General features: G+C 44.3%; 2 protein-coding genes and 1 long non-coding RNA gene across 3 annotated transcripts in view; 1 reads left to right on the plus strand and 2 right to left on the minus strand.

The window, feature by feature from the left end:
- Positions 1-742: 742 nt before the first annotated feature.
- ccdc3a (coiled-coil domain containing 3a) lies at positions 743-5,010 on the plus strand. Its single transcript, XM_052055251.1, has 3 exons — positions 743-1,359; positions 2,002-2,179; positions 3,835-5,010. Exons 1-3 carry the CDS (start codon positions 953-955, stop codon positions 4,132-4,134), a joined length of 885 nt encoding a protein of 294 aa, XP_051911211.1. The 5' UTR covers positions 743-952; the 3' UTR covers positions 4,135-5,010.
- LOC127593676 (uncharacterized) overlaps positions 4,945-16,973 on the minus strand; it is a 115,350-nt gene continuing 103,321 nt past the window's right edge. The window contains exons 2-3 of the long non-coding RNA XR_007960471.1: positions 6,040-8,311; positions 4,945-5,161 (exon numbers count right to left, since the gene is read on the minus strand). This is a non-coding gene — a long non-coding RNA (uncharacterized LOC127593676). The remainder of the gene's footprint in view (positions 5,162-6,039; positions 8,312-16,973) is intronic.
- The window catches only part of camk1da (calcium/calmodulin-dependent protein kinase 1Da), a 43,979-nt gene continuing 34,913 nt past the window's right edge, over positions 7,908-16,973 (minus strand). The window contains exons 6-11 of the mRNA XM_052055252.1: positions 16,210-16,285; positions 14,033-14,145; positions 12,598-12,676; positions 12,393-12,480; positions 12,084-12,309; positions 7,908-11,097 (exon numbers count right to left, since the gene is read on the minus strand). Of these exons, the coding sequence (XP_051911212.1) occupies positions 10,973-11,097; positions 12,084-12,309; positions 12,393-12,480; positions 12,598-12,676; positions 14,033-14,145; positions 16,210-16,285 (707 nt within the window). The 3' untranslated portion in view covers positions 7,908-10,972. The remainder of the gene's footprint in view (positions 11,098-12,083; positions 12,310-12,392; positions 12,481-12,597; positions 12,677-14,032; positions 14,146-16,209; positions 16,286-16,973) is intronic.

Raw genomic sequence — 16,973 nt, forward strand, 5'->3', positions numbered from 1 at the left:
TTCTACAGTATATAAATTAGCTACGAATATGTATAGTTCTTCTGTCTGTGATACAGAAGAAAAATATGTTCTACAGATAAACAGCACGCTTGGAATGCCTTAATTATTTTGCGTTTTGGTTAATTCCACTGCGTAATGTCACAAGTTTCTTTAAAACGCAGAGAGATGGCAGCTTGTGTTCAACAGTACTGTACTGTAATTCACATTCAGTTTAAAATCCACTAGCTGGCAGTGTTGTAAACGCAAACTGCTGGTGCACTTCAGTCGCTTCTCCAATTCATGCCCAGGGATTCCCCCGGACCCACATAGATTCCGTAATTTGAGCCAACGTCCGAGACAATACAAAATATTCATTTTCTCTTTCATCCAAAATGTTCACAAAATGTTCCCTTTGCTTTTCAAACTTGACATTTTTGAACCGTGAACCTTGGATGACACGACGGGAATTTAAAGAAGTCCGTTAGGGCATCTTTGATACAAAATGATGCGTTTGGGAATAAGTTTGACGTTGTCTGTTCTGGAAACGTTATAATGTTGAAGGACGACACTACGAATATTTACAAAATACACTCCTACGTTTGACATTCTTTTTAGTTCAATTTAAAATACATTGGAACCCTACATCGAAAGGTTTTGTGAATTACCACTGCAAGGGTGGAATTTCACGTGCTAATTGTCATTGAACGCAACAATACGTTCCTAGCCCCACCTTTCCACGAGTCCTTGAATGCAGCGGCGGTGCATCTCTTGAAGAAGGAGGCGCGCGAGTCAGTTGGACACTTTGGGATTGACTGCCAAAGTTTTGCACTAAAGGAGCAGGTTCATTGCACGTTGTTTCAATGCAACTGTTCCTACTTATGGAGCTGAGCGATTTAAGGTTGCCTCTTTTTGTGTTCGTTATCGTCAAACTGTAACTCAAATTGCAAGTTGAACATCAGTCCAAGGTTCCGTGATGACTTGCCCAGTTATTCTCTTTGCACTACTTGGCGTTTTGACGCATTTGTATACTTTGGCGCACGGCTGTCAGCTGCCGTCCGAGTGGCGGCCACTGAGCGAGGGATGCCGCGCGGAGCTAGCCGAGATCATCGTGTACGCGCGGGTTCTGGCCATCCACCGGGAGCCCCTGGGCGGCGGGGTGGACAGCCTGTACAACTCGCTGCACGTCGGATTCGGTTACGGGTACGAGGGCGCGGAGGATGGGCTGCTGTACTCGGCGGAAGTGGAGCTCTTGTGCGATCAAGCCTGGGGGAGCATGCTGGAGGTCCCGGCGGGGTCCCGACTTAATTTCACCGGCCTGGGCTACCTCTCGTGTCAGTCTCACACGGTGATGGAGAACTACTCCTATTTCTTCTTCCTCAGGTAGGCTCCAACGTCGCGCATCAGCGTTTGCATGTACAAGTGATCCCTCGCTACTTCGCGGTTCTTTTATCGCGGGTTCAGTGCATCGCAGATTTTTTCCAACATAAATTTTTTAACATATACATGGAGTACAGTACTGTATATGTTGCTCTATGTGATTCGCTGTTGTTTTGCAGCTTCTCGCGGACCGTATGCGGACTTTAACAAAAAAAAGTTAGTCTTGTTTATGTTAATTGGACGCTACTTCGCGGATTTTCGGGTGGTTTTGGTCCCCATTGACCCCGATAAACGAGGGATTACTGTATTCAGAACGTGAACCGCGTGCATCACTAAATGCCAAATGGGATTTTATTAATTCAACCAAAATATGTGCCGTGATTAATAATAAAGTTAATTTGCACGGTTTCCAACATGGCACAAATAACAATAACCTATAACCTGATAAGCTGTCGACTGTAGTAACGGCCGTCCCCGATAGGGCTAAATACAGAACTCCAATTTAAGAGCCACCAGTTTAGTGCACACAGATCAATTATTCAACTTAAATAGAGAGTAAGTATTCAGAAAGAAAAGTCATCAACAATGTTCCTCACCTTGAAATGTGTGACATCTTTTCTGAACGTTCCCCACTTTCTTCACCAGGATGGACGAGAACTACAACATCCTGCCGCACGGCGTCAATTTCCAAGACGCCATCTTCCCCGACACGACCGAGAATCGCCGCACCTTCTCCAGCCTCTTCCAGTTCTCCAACTGCACCCAGGGGAGCCAGCCGTTCCACACTTTCAGCCCCGAGTGGGACACTGTGGAAGACAGCAGGGTAGGGTCTTGCATTCATCCACCCTCATTGCCCCTCGCCAACTTCACTGCTGCATTACAAGTTTGCCATTTGGTGTGGGTTTGTTGCTATGGCAACCCTTGCTTCTTCCTTGATCAGTTGAAATCAGCGGTACACAACCTGTGGACACGAACAACAAAATACATTTCGTTCGAAACAAAATCGACTGGAGGAGACAAATGTGTGTTCACGCAGATATACACGCAGCAATTTAGGAGTGTGTGTGTGTGTGGGGGTGGGGGGGGGGGAACTGTAGCAGTCCAAATTTTAGTCACCATAGGAAAACTGGACCCCACCGGGTGAGTCAGAAGTCACGGTTCTGAACCCACTGGGATCGGGAAACACACGCGCGCTCGCGCACACACAGCGCACACGCACACACACACACACACACACACACACACACACAAGCAACTGATTGAATGACTTTGATGCAACCAGCACGTGATTGGCCGCACACGCTCACATGTCGGCCGGTGAGGATTATAGCAAGCGACCCATTGGCGGGGGAGGTTAAAGGTCAAATAGCAGAGATGGTCATCTGTGACGCACTTCGGGTCACTAGGCAGCTTCAGTTCAGAGCGCAAAGCCAACACGCATCTCTTGGTTCCGTGTGCCTTTGACCTCGCGCGGGGGGGGCGCTCACATGTCTCAGGTGAGGGTCGGAGTGGATGGAGGGGGAGTCTTGACGGTCAGGGCGTCGAACGGCTGTTCAAGAATTTAGGAAGACCTTTTGTTTTGTTTTTTAGTTAAGAGACCTCCAATTCTCATCACTTGTACAGTTTACAAAACGTTGAAAGCTTTGTCATCCTTCCGTCGACGCATGAAGCTTTCAAGACGTCACGGAGCCCTCAGAGTTTAGCGCGGGGGTGTCGTTCCACCCCCGTGGGAACCAGGCACCCCTCGAAGGACACACAAGAGACTTCCTCTCCTTTCAAAAACCCTTCATTAAGCTTTTGTTAGAGGACACCGTGTGATCTTTCCCGTGAAAGATAAGCCACTGCGTTCCCCCCGAGCCCTTTAAGGCACAATTTATATGTCGTATAATGCACTCACGGAGAAGTCAGGGCTAGTGTGAAACAAAGTTCTTAATTAGCACATTAACTTTTAACGTGCGCCAATGAGGGAGTTTGCGGGGGGAACGCTCAAAGCTCAAAACCCGTTTTATGGCTCTCATAAATATGTTACGTGGACTTTCAGAAGCTTGAAAGGTATTCAATCCCCCCTCACCGCGCAGCTTCTGCTGCCTGGATATTCGATCTATGTAAATTTAAAGACGAGTCCGGTGCCGTTAGAATGTGTCGCGACGTGTTTTGCATACTGCTCTGGAATTCGAATGTTGTACTTTTTACAGTGCACGCGTGACTTAAACAGTGTTTGTACAGATCATGTTTTAACAGCTGGCAGGTAAGATGCGGATGTTTTGACAGATGCTGCGTGTGTGCGCCTGCATGTTTTGGGTATCCCACAGGGAACCTACTTAGGACCCCTATGAGAAAGACTCGCCAGTTTATAAAGTAAGAAAATAGAACCGTTTCATGTTGCGTTATATGTGTGAGTTAAATTTGAAGGTTGTTTCACTCTACTTACAAAGTTAACTCTGTGCTCACCCCCCCCCCCCCCCCGACCCTCTCCAGCTGCTGTGCTCCTCCGTGCAGGCGGCGCTGTTTGACGAAGAGGAGCGAGGCCGCGAGCTGCAGGAGCGCCTGTCCGCCGCCGAGCGTCGGAACAAGCAGCTGAAGGGGCGCGTTCGCAAGGCCAAGCGCTCCCTGAGGAACGCCCGCAAAGCCGCGCGAAAGGCCGAGCGGGAGGCGCAGGACCTGCTGGCCAGGCTCGAGGCAGTCGAGCGCCAAGCCGGCCCTCACCTCAACAGCATCGCGCAGGAAGAACCGGGGCGATACACCGGCCCGGCCCTACGACAGAGAATGAAACTCTGATGAATCGCGGAAAACCTGCTCCTCGGAGTGGACTGTCAGAGACTGCTGGGCGGTGTTGATGGGCAAAAAGCCTCATTGAGCTTCTCCACCCATGATTGCGGGACGTATATTTGGTCCCTGGGCCTTCGTTGCGATACATACTCGAGTTAATCCACCTCTCATGCCACCACAATCCCAAGTACACAGTTTGGTCCAAAGTAACCCAAATTGGGCGAAATAGCCCAGAAACTGAGCCAATGCATCGAGTAGAGGATTGGACCCATACCCATTGGGTCAAGGTTTTTACCCGACAAAGGGTAAAAATGACTCATCTTGATGAGTTAACAAGAAATGGGTTACCGGGTTCGCAACACAGCTGTAGGAACTGTCCGTCACATTTCTTTTTTTTTTGTCGAATGAGGATGGGTGTGGGGGGGGGGGGGGCGTCTGGTGCCGCTTCAGTGCAAATGTCGAACTTGGAAACAACTTCACTGATGTACAATCACCAGTAGATGGCGACGATATCCCATCTTCGCGAAAAGAGTACAGTAGCACAATTAGTGAGTCCACTTGGAGAAATGGCTTCATTTTGTGAAACCTACCCTTTTTTTGGGAGGAGGGGGGGCTGCTGATGAGAAAAAGAATGAAAAACGGCAAAAGCAGAGTCTATTCTTTCATTTGGTACATTCGGCGTATGTATAAATATAGAACACAAGAGCCCGTGGATCTTGAAAATGTCAAAATGCTCTCCGGCACGGAATGACAATGCTAAATTTAACCCTTTCCTGCACCCTGTAATCTGATAACATGAAAGGGTTAATGACCAACGTTCTCTAACACAAAGTTGGTCTCATCGCCAGTTTTATGGGACCCCAAAAAAAAAGAAAAATCACAAAAGCAGTCCTCCTGAAATAGAAATTAGTCACACTTGCCTCTTTCCGATAAGTGTTGCAGTGTAGAGGCCCCCCTTCTTGTGCAGCTTTTGTCCAACCACAGACGGGTGAGTAGGTAAGCTCGGAATGCAATTGACTTCCAGCGTTGTGAAGCTCTGTGTAAACGAGCGCGGCGGTGAGATGGCGCAGTCACTGTTTCAGAGTCCGGGAGGAAAACGAGCGCGGTGTCACCGTCTGCTTTTCAAGGGCGTCGAGTCGTAAACGGGCGATTGTTTACACCGCGAAGGACAAAAACGAAGACGTCAGTTGCGGCAAAACATCAGCAAAGATTGGATTTGATCTCCTATTATGGGAAGTTTGGTCGATACAAACGCAGACAATGTATTCAAAACTTTTCACTCATGTATCATTTCAAAGCATTCCGTCAATAACCGAATTGACTTCGCAAACGGTCCGCGAGAGGCTGCAAAACAACAGCGAGTCACATAGAGCAACATATACAGTATAGTACTGTACTCCATGTATACGAAATAATAAAAAAAAAAAATTATGAATATGTTTGAAAAAAATCTGCGATGCACTGAAGCCGCGAAATAGCGAGGGATCACTGTAATGCAAAACAAGCGCCAGAAAAAGAACAGCTTGGCTAAGCACGTTTTTTTGTGGTTGTTTTTTTGTCCCTCTGCAGTTGTCATAATTCAACTTAGGTCTCTATTCTGGTCAAGACACCTCATAAATTTACAATTGAATAGCTCTAGCCTACATGCTTGGAGAATTGTAGGTCAGAGAGGTCCGGTCAGCATGGCTGGTTCATCAAGTGAATGGAATGTGTTTGCGAGGGGTAAGAACAGCAGGACGTCGTTGAAATATTCCTCTAATTCAGCCTGGATAGAGAGTCTTCTTACGCCGTAGCGAAATCTTTTAATTATTCACGGTGATATGTTTCTTAACGCGGGGGTGGAAATAATCATGCGACTGAAAATTCGACTGTGCCCGAGAGAGATTGTGATGTGATGCAGGGAAAATACATCACCTCCACATCTCTACGTCCCACAAACACCCTGGAGGGAAAGGGGATCCGCTGATTTTTTTTTCCAAGCTCAACCTGCAGGCAAAAAAAAAAAAGTTTGTAAGATTTACAGGCATTGGTAAATCATTCAAATCAAGCCACCAGAAGCACCTGAAAACCGGAGGAGGAGATTCAGAAAATAGAGAAACCATATGGAGGGATGTCCAAATATCCAATAGGGAAGTTTTCAGTTCAACTGACTTTTCATAAGTCAGATATTAAATTAAATGGGGGGGCAAATGTCAGCTTGCTTTTTTTTAAAATTCCACAGCTCCTACTCAATCAATCACTTGAAGATCATGCAGTTAAAACAATATGTAAACCACGACTATCAGTTTAAAATGAAAAAAAAAAAAAGAAATACAGTTGCCATACATTCAGGTCGCTCCTACTGAACGTTTCACAAACAGTTGTGGAAGTGTAACGCTTAAAAATCGAAAGAGCAGACAATTAGTCAGGAATTTATAGTTCCAGGAGGCGCCATCTGCAAACGGCACGTTTGCAGGCGTCCCCATCCAGTGTTCTACCTTGAGCCAAGAAAGGTAACAATCGCCTGGAGATTTTTGCAGCATCTGTCTTGTGTCTCTGCTCAACATCTGTTTCGCACCAAATACCTTCTACGCTCGATCCGGCGTGGTCAAACTTGGCCTTACGGCCACATGCGCGTAGCTGAAAGCCTGCTGGTGGGTGGGAGGGAGGGAAAAAAAAGCACGATTAGAAATACATCAAACAGGGAGTAAGTGTGAAAACGCTTGCATGCAAAAAAAGAAAGAAAAGGAAGCAGATTTTTTTTGGGGGGTGATCATTCAGGATTTATTCCAGGAGGAAAAAGAAGAACAAAAGACAATCCAGCCCCGTGTCGTCATGGTAACTCTGATATGTGCACATGATTGTCGAAGGCATCCGATATACAAGCCCCATGGACACACAAAGTCAGAAGCGGCAGGGGGCGGCTGCGCCCGTTTACGAGACGTGCCAGATGGGCGAAAGCCAACGCATGGGAGACGGTGAGACGCCGGGTCCAAAAAAAAACAAAAAAATGGGTTCATTTTTTTTGACACAACACGGATACTGACAAGATACTGTGATCATTGAGAGCCACTTGAATTGCCCTTCTAACAATGTGTTTTCAGAGTTGTCACAGTTTTGGATTTCTTCCTTATAGAATGGCAAAAAAACGTAAGCCTGAGATCATCACGTGTTGTTCACTGACACTGAAGTGGTACCGGAACACTGAAACATTCGACTGCACTGTCAAAACTCTCAAGGGGATTTTTTTTAAAACAAATTTCCCAACAACAATCAACACTCGGAAGAGCGTGTATACACACACACTAACACACACGCAATCGCTCATCATCTCCCTCAACCAGTGAACGGCAAAACATTTGTAAAATATCATGAAATGGATCATTTACCGTAGTGCCCCTAATATAAGACGGCCCTGATTTTAAGACGGCCCCCTCTTTTTCAAGACTCAAGTTTGAACACCAAATTAATTTTTATACAGAAAATAATTACAGTACATGTGAAACAAATGTTTACAATATATTTGAGAGAAAAATCATGTTTTTTTGCCTCATTCAAATTTTGATATCTGAACATTTAAATATGTAAACTAAAGTGCAATCACATTCGTAAATGAATGGCATCAGTTTTTGAAATGTAAATTACATCATAACTTCTCCTCAGCTGCCATTTAACCTGGCCGATCTTCGACCCACTTTTCTCCAGATTGTCACTACGTTTCTCCATTTTCTGTTATCTCTTCTATTATTTTCTTCTATTTTCCTTCTTACCGCTATTTTTTATTTTTCTTCTTCGTGCTACCGTTATTTTTATTCTTCGTGACAGGGGTTCACTTTGGCCTGGGGAGTCAAGTTCAGCATTCGCTTCAATGATATCTGGCGCCATCTAGCGTCGTGAATGGGTATAATGTCTAGACCCCGAATATAAGACGACCCCCACTTTTTCAGTCTTATTTCAATGCAAAAAACACCATCTTATATTCGGGCCAATACGGTATATTCACAAGTAATGCACACAAGTATTTGAAAAGACTATGAATCAAAAACACCGAAGCCCAGAGGAGTATGATCACGAAAGTCTCCGCCCGCAGTACTGCACATTCAATCAGATTTAATTTCTTTCGTATAGAAAAAAAATGTACATGAATTACTGGTACTACATTCGCTTAAATATACTTTTCTGGATTTGTCACTCCTCACGCACCCAACTGAATTTGGAAAATGCATAGCAATCCATCTCACTATGTACAGCCAACAGGGTCATCATTAATAATCAAATCAGATTAAGCCCTTATGTAAAAACATTTTTTGTTTATGACGCTTCGTTTCCTCTGAGAAAATGCTAAAAGCGGCGCTTTTTTTTTTGTTTGTTTGTTTTGGGATAGAATAATAAACCGTGGAGATTCAAGGTCATAATTAACTGACACACACATATTTAAAATGAATTAAAAAATATATATATACTGTATATACACACACAAATCTTGTTAAGATAGTCCACTAAGACAACATGCATCTAAAGACAGACTGAAATAACCAGGGGGGTGCACAGGACAAAGTCGGTTCAGTTTCAAGCTTCTGGGAATATACAGGTTGTCCTCCATGCTGTGGCGTCGCATAACATGTGCATAAATACAACCATGGCAAGCAACACAAAGCATGTCAGCGCCATCCAAAAAAATAAAATAAAAATCAGAACACAATCATTCAAAATGGATGGACTGTAAGATTTAGACATTCGGTAGACGGACTCTCGGGAGAGGAGATAAAACGCACCCAAGCAAAGATGGCAGCTAACCCCTCCCAAAAAGAAAAAAACCCAACCATATAAAATCATACAAAATCTATCAAAGTATCATACTTTTCTCGTCTTTTTCTGCCAAAGCCCGTGTGGGAATTCCCATAATATTCCTCGCTCTGGTCTTTGGCTACATATTCACGATAAAGGGATAACATCGAATGACAATCTGATATGTGTGCCGACATCGCGCCCGCTCAGCTTTGGCCACAAAAACAGAGGCCATTGTAACCGTTGACACATTCGACAAAAAATTTAAAAGGCCACGTTCGAAAAGACTGGTAAGTTGGGAATGCGGTATTTCCGATTTGCCAGCAGTCTTTGAACGCAGCATAACGCACCTGAGCCACCAAACTCAGCTCAGCAGAATGCAGTTCAGAATGTCACATCAAATCTGTCAGGTATCTTAACATTGTGTTTGCGACTGAGGTGGACTGCCATTTCCATTGGATTTTTTTAAAAAGTTTGAAAAATCATACCATGCTAAAGTGACCCAAACTGTACTTGAGCCAAACTGGCTTCAGGAGTGAAAGTGAAACTAAAATGGCGGGTCGCCGGCGCACAGAGCGGGCGCAGTTTTCCCTGAGCACAACTGAACTGGGTGCAGCTCAACGGCGCGGCGGCGACATCATGGCTTCGAGAGAGAGAGAGAATGTTCAAATTTGGACAAGCTAAAGGCAAAAACGAGAAGTGCGAGAACCATGTGGGAAAACGGGGGAGGAGCGGGGCATCGCAAACGCTCTACAATGTGACGTGATACGGACAAAAAGTATCGGGGCACCTTCGTCGTCACAAATGGAAGAAATTCAAGTCCAAAGCAAGGTTATAATAATATGGCATTTTTCATTATATGTTTTATTCTTTTGTTCATTTGACAGTTGTTTTTAAAATTCAGTTAATTTTAATTTGAGTGGATTTTTTTTGTTTTTTGTTTGGGGGGGGGGGTTGTTGAGTGTCTGAGCACTTTTGCCAACGCAGTTTACATTTCTGAGTGTTTCACTTTGACTCCATTCAAGGGCAACATTCAGAAACTAATTTTAAAGCAACATTCGTCTTTTTAAAAAAAGAATTAGTAGTAGTACCGGTAGAATGTTCAATACAATCTCTTTTTCCTGTTTGATAAATGTCGGTGGGTGGCGTCATACATGCATCTGTTATCTTTACCCTTGCTATGCAAAACACACACAGCACTAACTTCTACATTTCCTCTCTCAACAGTCACGAGGTTCTTTTAAAGCACTTTTTGAAGCAAAAACTCACATGGACGGACGAACGCCAAAGGGAATTTTTTTTTTTAAAGGTGCTACATGTTGCATTTTAAACGATGAATGAAATACTGTCAACTTGTTGCGCAACACGAGCAGGGATTATTAAAAGCAAATATGGAGGGATGCCAGGACGAAGCGCAAAAATCCAGCAGTGCATGATGGGAAACCACCCGGATTCCAATTACGTAGAAGCTTTTTGCTTCGAAAGCCGGGTAATGAGCATGAGGTAGTGGCGAACGATCGCCTTGATCGTGGTCTTTTGTTTCGAGAAATCCTCCGGCGAATATTTGACAGCGATGGCCTTTTGAGAAAAAAAAAACACGCACACACACACACATACACACAGACACATACCACCTTGAAGTAGAAGAGTGGGAGGAAAAAAATGAATGAAAACATTCCAGTTGCCAACAGTCAATCCCAAGTTGAAAAGAAAAAACAAACCGAGTTAATTAGATTGGTGAAGGAGAGACGAGATTCAGCACGGACGTTGATACGGATTCATGTGATTCAGCGCCAGGCAACTCACAAACATGCTCAGCCGGAGTCTGTGATGTTGTGCGGCTGGATCCTAGTTGGGAGCGGCGGGGGGGGGGTCGGCCGGGTGAAGGTCCTCTGCTCGTCTCGGAGCAGGGCGAGGAACCAGCTGAGGGGAAGGAGGAGGACATTGTGGGTGGGTGGTTGGGGGCACATTTCCATGAAGAAGTTCAGTGAACGGACGAAGGGGGTCGAACGTCCTCTCCTGGCGTCCTCCCGCCTCACAGCGCCGTGGCCTCCCAGCTGGTCCCCCGCGACACCTGGCGTCACTTGGTCTCCGCCAGCACAGGGGCGGGCACCGCCGAGGGGTGCGGTCGGCTCAGCTCGCCCCCCGGCGCCGGGGAAGCGGCTGCGGAGGCCAGGCTGCAGGGAGTGGCTGGCGCGGCGACACCTGGGGTGGGCGGAGTCAGACGAATGGGCACAATTTGTCAGCCTTGAGAAGTGTTTCAAGCCAAATTGGAACTTTTGACTCCTTACGGGGATTAATCCCAAATACATGCAAATGCATGGTTACAGAAATAAAAGTGAGAAACCGAGGTGAATTTCTTAGAACTGTCAGATTAAAAAAAAAAAGTACCCAGTTTCTCATTATTAAAAATGTTGATAGCATTGTATTCAGTACATATCTGAAACATTCAATCGCCAAACGTAACAAAGATTAAATAGGACAACAATAAAATAAAGGAAAAATAACTGTCTTGCATGGATGTATGATATGGCCTTAACATTTCATTTTAAACAAAAATTTGATTTGGGGGTTCTTAGCTAAAAAGTAAAATGACCATGAAATGATTAAAAACAAGTTTTGTGTCAAACTTGTTTTTGTTTTTTTCCCTTTCAGGCTTTTCTGTATTTCAGGTTCAAGACTGTTTCTTAAAGGAGAAAATACAAATTTGACAAAAAAAACAGGAAATGGGACAATTCGTCCATCTGGAGATTTTTTTTTTCATAAAATAAATATGTCCTGATGACAAGAAATGATATAACTTGACACAAAATTAAGATTTGCAACATAATTTATATATATATATATTATACACACACACACACACACAATATATTTATTTATTTATATAGAACATTTTCATATATTCATATATATTTTAGAAATATGTTTTTCAAGCATTAAAAAATTAGGTTAATAAAAATTGGTTTAAAAAAACCATGACAGATTGTCATGAATTTTGACTTTTGTGGGGAAAAAAGGGTTGTTTTTTTTCACTCTTCAGTTAGTTTTCCCTTTTGCAGTGCTGCAACTTCCAAAATGTCTCAGTCAATAATACAAATGCTCCCAAGGTGTGAATGTTTTACGCACAACATTTACAAACAGTGAAAACTTAATTGTCGAATGCACGCACGTTGTGGCGCACTACTCACACTCCTTGCGCGGCCCTGCTAAGTTGTCAAAAGACGAAGTCTGGTTGGCGGCCGAGCCGGCGTTCTGGACGGGAGCCGGCCTGTTCCGGTCCGCCTGGCTGGGACCTTGTGGCAGCTTCTGGCTCGTCCTGGCGGGGGGGTTGGAAGCGTCCATGCTGCCCGCCATGCTGCTGCCAAGTTGCAACCGCCTCATGTGGCGAACCACCACTGTGGCATTGAACGCTTGCTGCGGAGAGGCCAGAGAGGAACAAACCATCGTGGACGGAGTCACACTCAATAATTTTAAGTGACTTCAGGAAACTAGCTTACCCTCCATTTGCTCTTGGCAAAGTTTTTCCTAATTTGCCGGCTGACGGACTCGTGGATGTTCTTGCAGAGAGCTGTATCTCCGGCGATCCTGGCACACGAGAGAGTAGCTTGTTGGCACTCATGACTGAATCAATATCTCCATTGATTTGATGTGTTTTTGTCAGCCTGCCTTTGCTGTGTCATTCTGTGTGTGCGTGTAGCTCACCAGGGATGTCTGAGAGCCTGTTCGCAGGTGAACCGCTTGGCTGGATCTTTTTCCATGAGGTTGCCGATGAAATCCTTGGCTGGAAGGTATTATTACATTGTGTAGTCAAAACAGTCCCTCGTGATATGACGATTCATCAGTTTCACTCTCAGAAGTATACAGTTGACATGCAAGTCCAAATTTAGAGTCACACACGTGTTCAGCGTAGTGCTATGTTGTGCCGGAACAGGCCGGAAGAGATGCGATGTGATTAAGAACAAGTGGCAGAGAAGGCCCCCCAATACCCACCAATATTGCTGTAGGTTGTATTTAGTTCCGCTCCATTTTTTTGTCTTTTTGAATACAACACAATCTATGCTCATTTCTATTAACCTGTCATTGGCGTTTCTCATTGCATGCTAGCATTAAGCTAGCAGACCTTCAATCGACGAAATGATGTCGTTTGGTTGAATATTTTAGTGTTTAAATACACAATGTTAAATTCCCCTTTTTTAAAACTCATTCAATCCCAGCTATTTTCACTGGAGCAACCTCCTCAATCCCAGCGTTTTACTGGATTTTGAATGATCTTGCAAGGCCCACAGAATATTTGGTTCTAATGCTATATAAACATGGAGCCTACCAAAATAAAGTTTGGACTCTCTGAGCAGAAAAAACAAATTGTTTCCATCTTTTTCCATTCTTCAGAAATCAGCATTACAAAATGGCTAAATTTCATGAAAATGGCGACTCCTGGGCAAAAAACGGAGAAAAAGAGCTTCTTGTAAAAGCGTGCATTTTCAAGCACGTGAGGCACCACTGCCACCTACTGGTCGCTTTTTTTACATGATTTACAATGCAAACGGCTTATTCTCATTCACAGATTGCATCAGACCCTACTCCTCTCTATGACGCAAAAACAAAAAGACGAAGACGTAAAAGTACGTCCTTGGTAGGCGGGGCCTAATTTCAAAACGACGTACACGTACGTATTGTGGAATGAAAGAGTTAATGTCAGTTTTTAAGGCTAAACTAACAAGTGACAAGCGGTTTAAAGCACATACAGTATGTTATCTCAATCACAAATTTTCATCCAGTGCGGTGTCCTGTGATAAACACGCGCTAACCATAGACAATCAATATTGCAAAGGCTCGACTTTTACATTGTGGCATTGCAGGTAGAATCCAGTTACATGACACACATTTTCATGATTTGATTTCAAGGAAGCCCAGAACTGATTTGGCTTGACTTGTGCTTGCTCTGAACACCATCTGTTGGAAAGCAGGCGCTTACACCCGACGGCGTGATCCCATATTGAAGTGTGGCAGGGGTCGCCGAAAGACGGTGTGGGGTCCATATAAGATAAGATAAGATAAGATATCCTTTATTTGTCCCACAATGGGGAAATTTACAATATAGGGAGGATGACGACGATGGCGGCGAAGGAAGGCTCACCGGAGTCGGATATGTCATCCCAGTACGGCGCGTCAAACTCGTAGTCGGCTTTGAGGATTTGTTCAAACAGCTTGGAGTCGTTCTCGTCGTAAAAAGGGGGATACCCACACAGCCTGTGGACGGGGGAGCTTTGTCATTCACTCACTTTTGTTGAGAATTGATCAAATCATAGATGGAGATTAAGCTTAACTTGAATGAAGTACTTGACTTGAATTCAAGATTCAAGTCAAGTACTTCCATTAGCGTAATTGGATGAGCGCCGGGGATATTTAAATTTAGTGCTAAGGATAAAATAAAGAAATAAATAGATAAATAGAAAATTTTAATCCAATTCAACATGGCATAGAATGCGATTTTCAAGGCAGCTGTTTGTTAAAAAAAAAATCCAACCCGTTGACTTTTTTTACATTTTGGTCAATCGGTCGGCTTTATTTTGGGAGATAAATTGATTAATTTATGGCCACAAAAAAAAAAAATCACATGATAAAATTCAATCACAATATTGAGGAGGAAAAAAAATGATAATTGGATTCTTTTCCAAAATAGTTCCGCCCAATTTAATAGTGAGCATTCATTTCATTGCAAAATAAACTTTCCCCTCATCATCTTTGCAGTGCTCCTTTTGGGAGTGATTTGGCAGTACTTGCACCCTCGCCATCAAGCTGACATGAGATGTGGAGCGGCAAAGACAAATTGCCCCAATCTCCCATTTGTAATTAATGCCGATCCGACAAAACATCATCTGCACCTCATTACTCAAGTTCTGGATGCACTGAGATTTTCCGAAAGACCCATTAAAATGCCGTTCCCCATCGATACACACTCATACAGGCACAAGTTAATAGTATGAAGGGAAATATGAGGAAAGGTGCTGCCTGCTGGGAGGAAAAAAAAAAAAAAAAGACTTGCCGTTTGTGTTTTTGCTCACGCTTAAGGTGAGCGACGACGATTGTGTCAGGCCAACAGACTGAAACTTTCAGATGAAAAAAGACGGGCGGTCGCCGCAACTCTTTGGTTGATCGCTTTTCACGCCACGGTTGGTCGTCGTCCACCTCGCGCACCCAGACGACGCCGGCCACAAAATCCCAGGTGATTATCATGGCTGAGTACCTGATGTGATCTTTCCACCTGAGCAGCGGCGAAAAGCTAACAAGGTCTAAATTGCCAGACTAATTGTGCACATTGCCAGCAGGGGGGGCCGCGCTTTCTCTTTGAGCGCCTTGACACGAGCGCAAGTGCACACACACATTGGCAAATCCGTGCGTGATCTTTTTTTAGGCCACGGCTCACACACTTCGTCCCATTACCCCGCGGCTGAACTCGACCTTCTGACCTCCGGACCCTGGTCTTGTGGAGGACGCACGGCAACGGGACCCAGACGTAGACACAAACCTTTCAGAAAAAAAAAATCACGGCGAATTCTACAATGTGTGCGCTGGATTTGTAGCGTGCGTGCGCGTGAGGTGGTTCGAGGTGAGTTGGCGGTGCGGGAAGAAAACAAAACAATTAGAACAATACGTCTGGCTCCATTTCCATATAAGGGCATCGTGCGGAGTCGCATCTGGTTCTGCTGATGGCGCCTAGCAACACCATCAGCATCACCATCATCATTGCACCCGGCGCACACACATTAACTCAAACGTGAGTGATCGGGCAGAGCGGCAATTCAAAACATTTTAGAGCTACTTGTGGAGAACGCATACGGTTGAGTTTCGGTACCCCCCCCTTTTTTTTTTTTAATGAGACAGTTATCAGAGCAATTATTTATAGTATATAAATTTTTAATTATTATCATTCTGTTGCTTGTAAAAACAGCAAGCCTTTTTTGGTTAATTGTACCTTCTGCCATCCGGTGGAGCAGTTTATCGTTCAGCCTGTCACTATACGTCACCGATATAGAAAGATGAGACGACGATACGGATGTGTAGCTGAGAAATCAACGCTTTCGGATCAGTTCAGTGAAACGGGATACTTTTCCCGCAGCACACCTGATCTCTGGCGGCGCACTAAAATGCAACGGCGAAGCGGTTGGGAATAAATGCTGCATTCATAACAATGACAACAATGACAGTGACACAAGAACACCTTTTTGAATTCAACGGGGAGGGAGGCTCGCGCTCCTCCGTATAGAATCAAGAGACGAGATCTGGCCTGAGGAACTACGAACTACGACTTACAGAATATAGGCGATCACTCCAATAGACCAGCAGTCCACCGCCTTGCTGTACGGCTTCTGAGCGAGCACTTCGGGTGCTGAAACAGACAGATAAGAATGTGTCAGCCTTTTGACACTTTGAGCTTCTTAATTACTGACAAAGTTCCTTTTACAGGAGCTTTGTGGTTGCTCACGCACCATTAGAGCCAGTGCTTCAGGGCGATGTTTTTTTCTTCTTTTTTTTTTATGTGAAGCTGCATATAAAAATGTGCGTACTTATGTTACATGATCTCAGCCGCTTATTTTTTTGCCATTTGAGTTGAGTTGGAAGAAATTTTCAAATTGTTTAATTTCAGCTCTTTTTTTCACATCAGATAATCTGTCTTTTGAACTGAAGGAGCCAAAGGCTTTTTCTATCCACGACAAAAAAAAAAATGTGGGTCAAAATGAAACACTTGCACACATGCGCTGAATCAGGGAGTACTTGTTTATAGTTACGCCATGAGTCATTGTGATGTCGGCTGCTCTTGCCGCATTCCAACATGTGAGGTCATGAAGTCTGGTTCTTTCTATTTTCGAATGCAAGATAAACACAGCAATTATTAGGCTTAACTACTGTATACTAATTAGCTACATTTAAGTCCGGCTCCGAGCGACAATCATACCACTGTGTTAAACAATGGGACTTAGTATGGATCCCTGTGGTGTCAAAGTGAAGAGCAGTTGAAGCACACGATTCTCAATGCTTAAGGGCATTCTAAATTTGAGCATGAGGACCTCATTGGC

The sequence above is a fragment of the Hippocampus zosterae genome, chromosome 21, assembly GCF_025434085.1.
Source record: "Hippocampus zosterae strain Florida chromosome 21, ASM2543408v3, whole genome shotgun sequence".
In the NCBI taxonomy this organism is placed as follows: domain Eukaryota; kingdom Metazoa; phylum Chordata; class Actinopteri; order Syngnathiformes; family Syngnathidae; genus Hippocampus; species Hippocampus zosterae.

Excerpts from the sequence above, each read along its gene's own strand:
- ccdc3a (XM_052055251.1), top strand. The coding sequence starts at position 953 with ATGACTTGCCCAGTTATTCTCTTTGCACTACTTGGCGTTTTGACGCAT. Across the intron at positions 1,360-2,001 it reads TCCTATTTCTTCTTCCTCAG|GATGGACGAGAACTACAACA; the intron begins GTAGGCTCCAAC and ends TTTCTTCACCAG. Across the intron at positions 2,180-3,834 it reads ACACTGTGGAAGACAGCAGG|CTGCTGTGCTCCTCCGTGCA; the intron begins GTAGGGTCTTGC and ends GACCCTCTCCAG.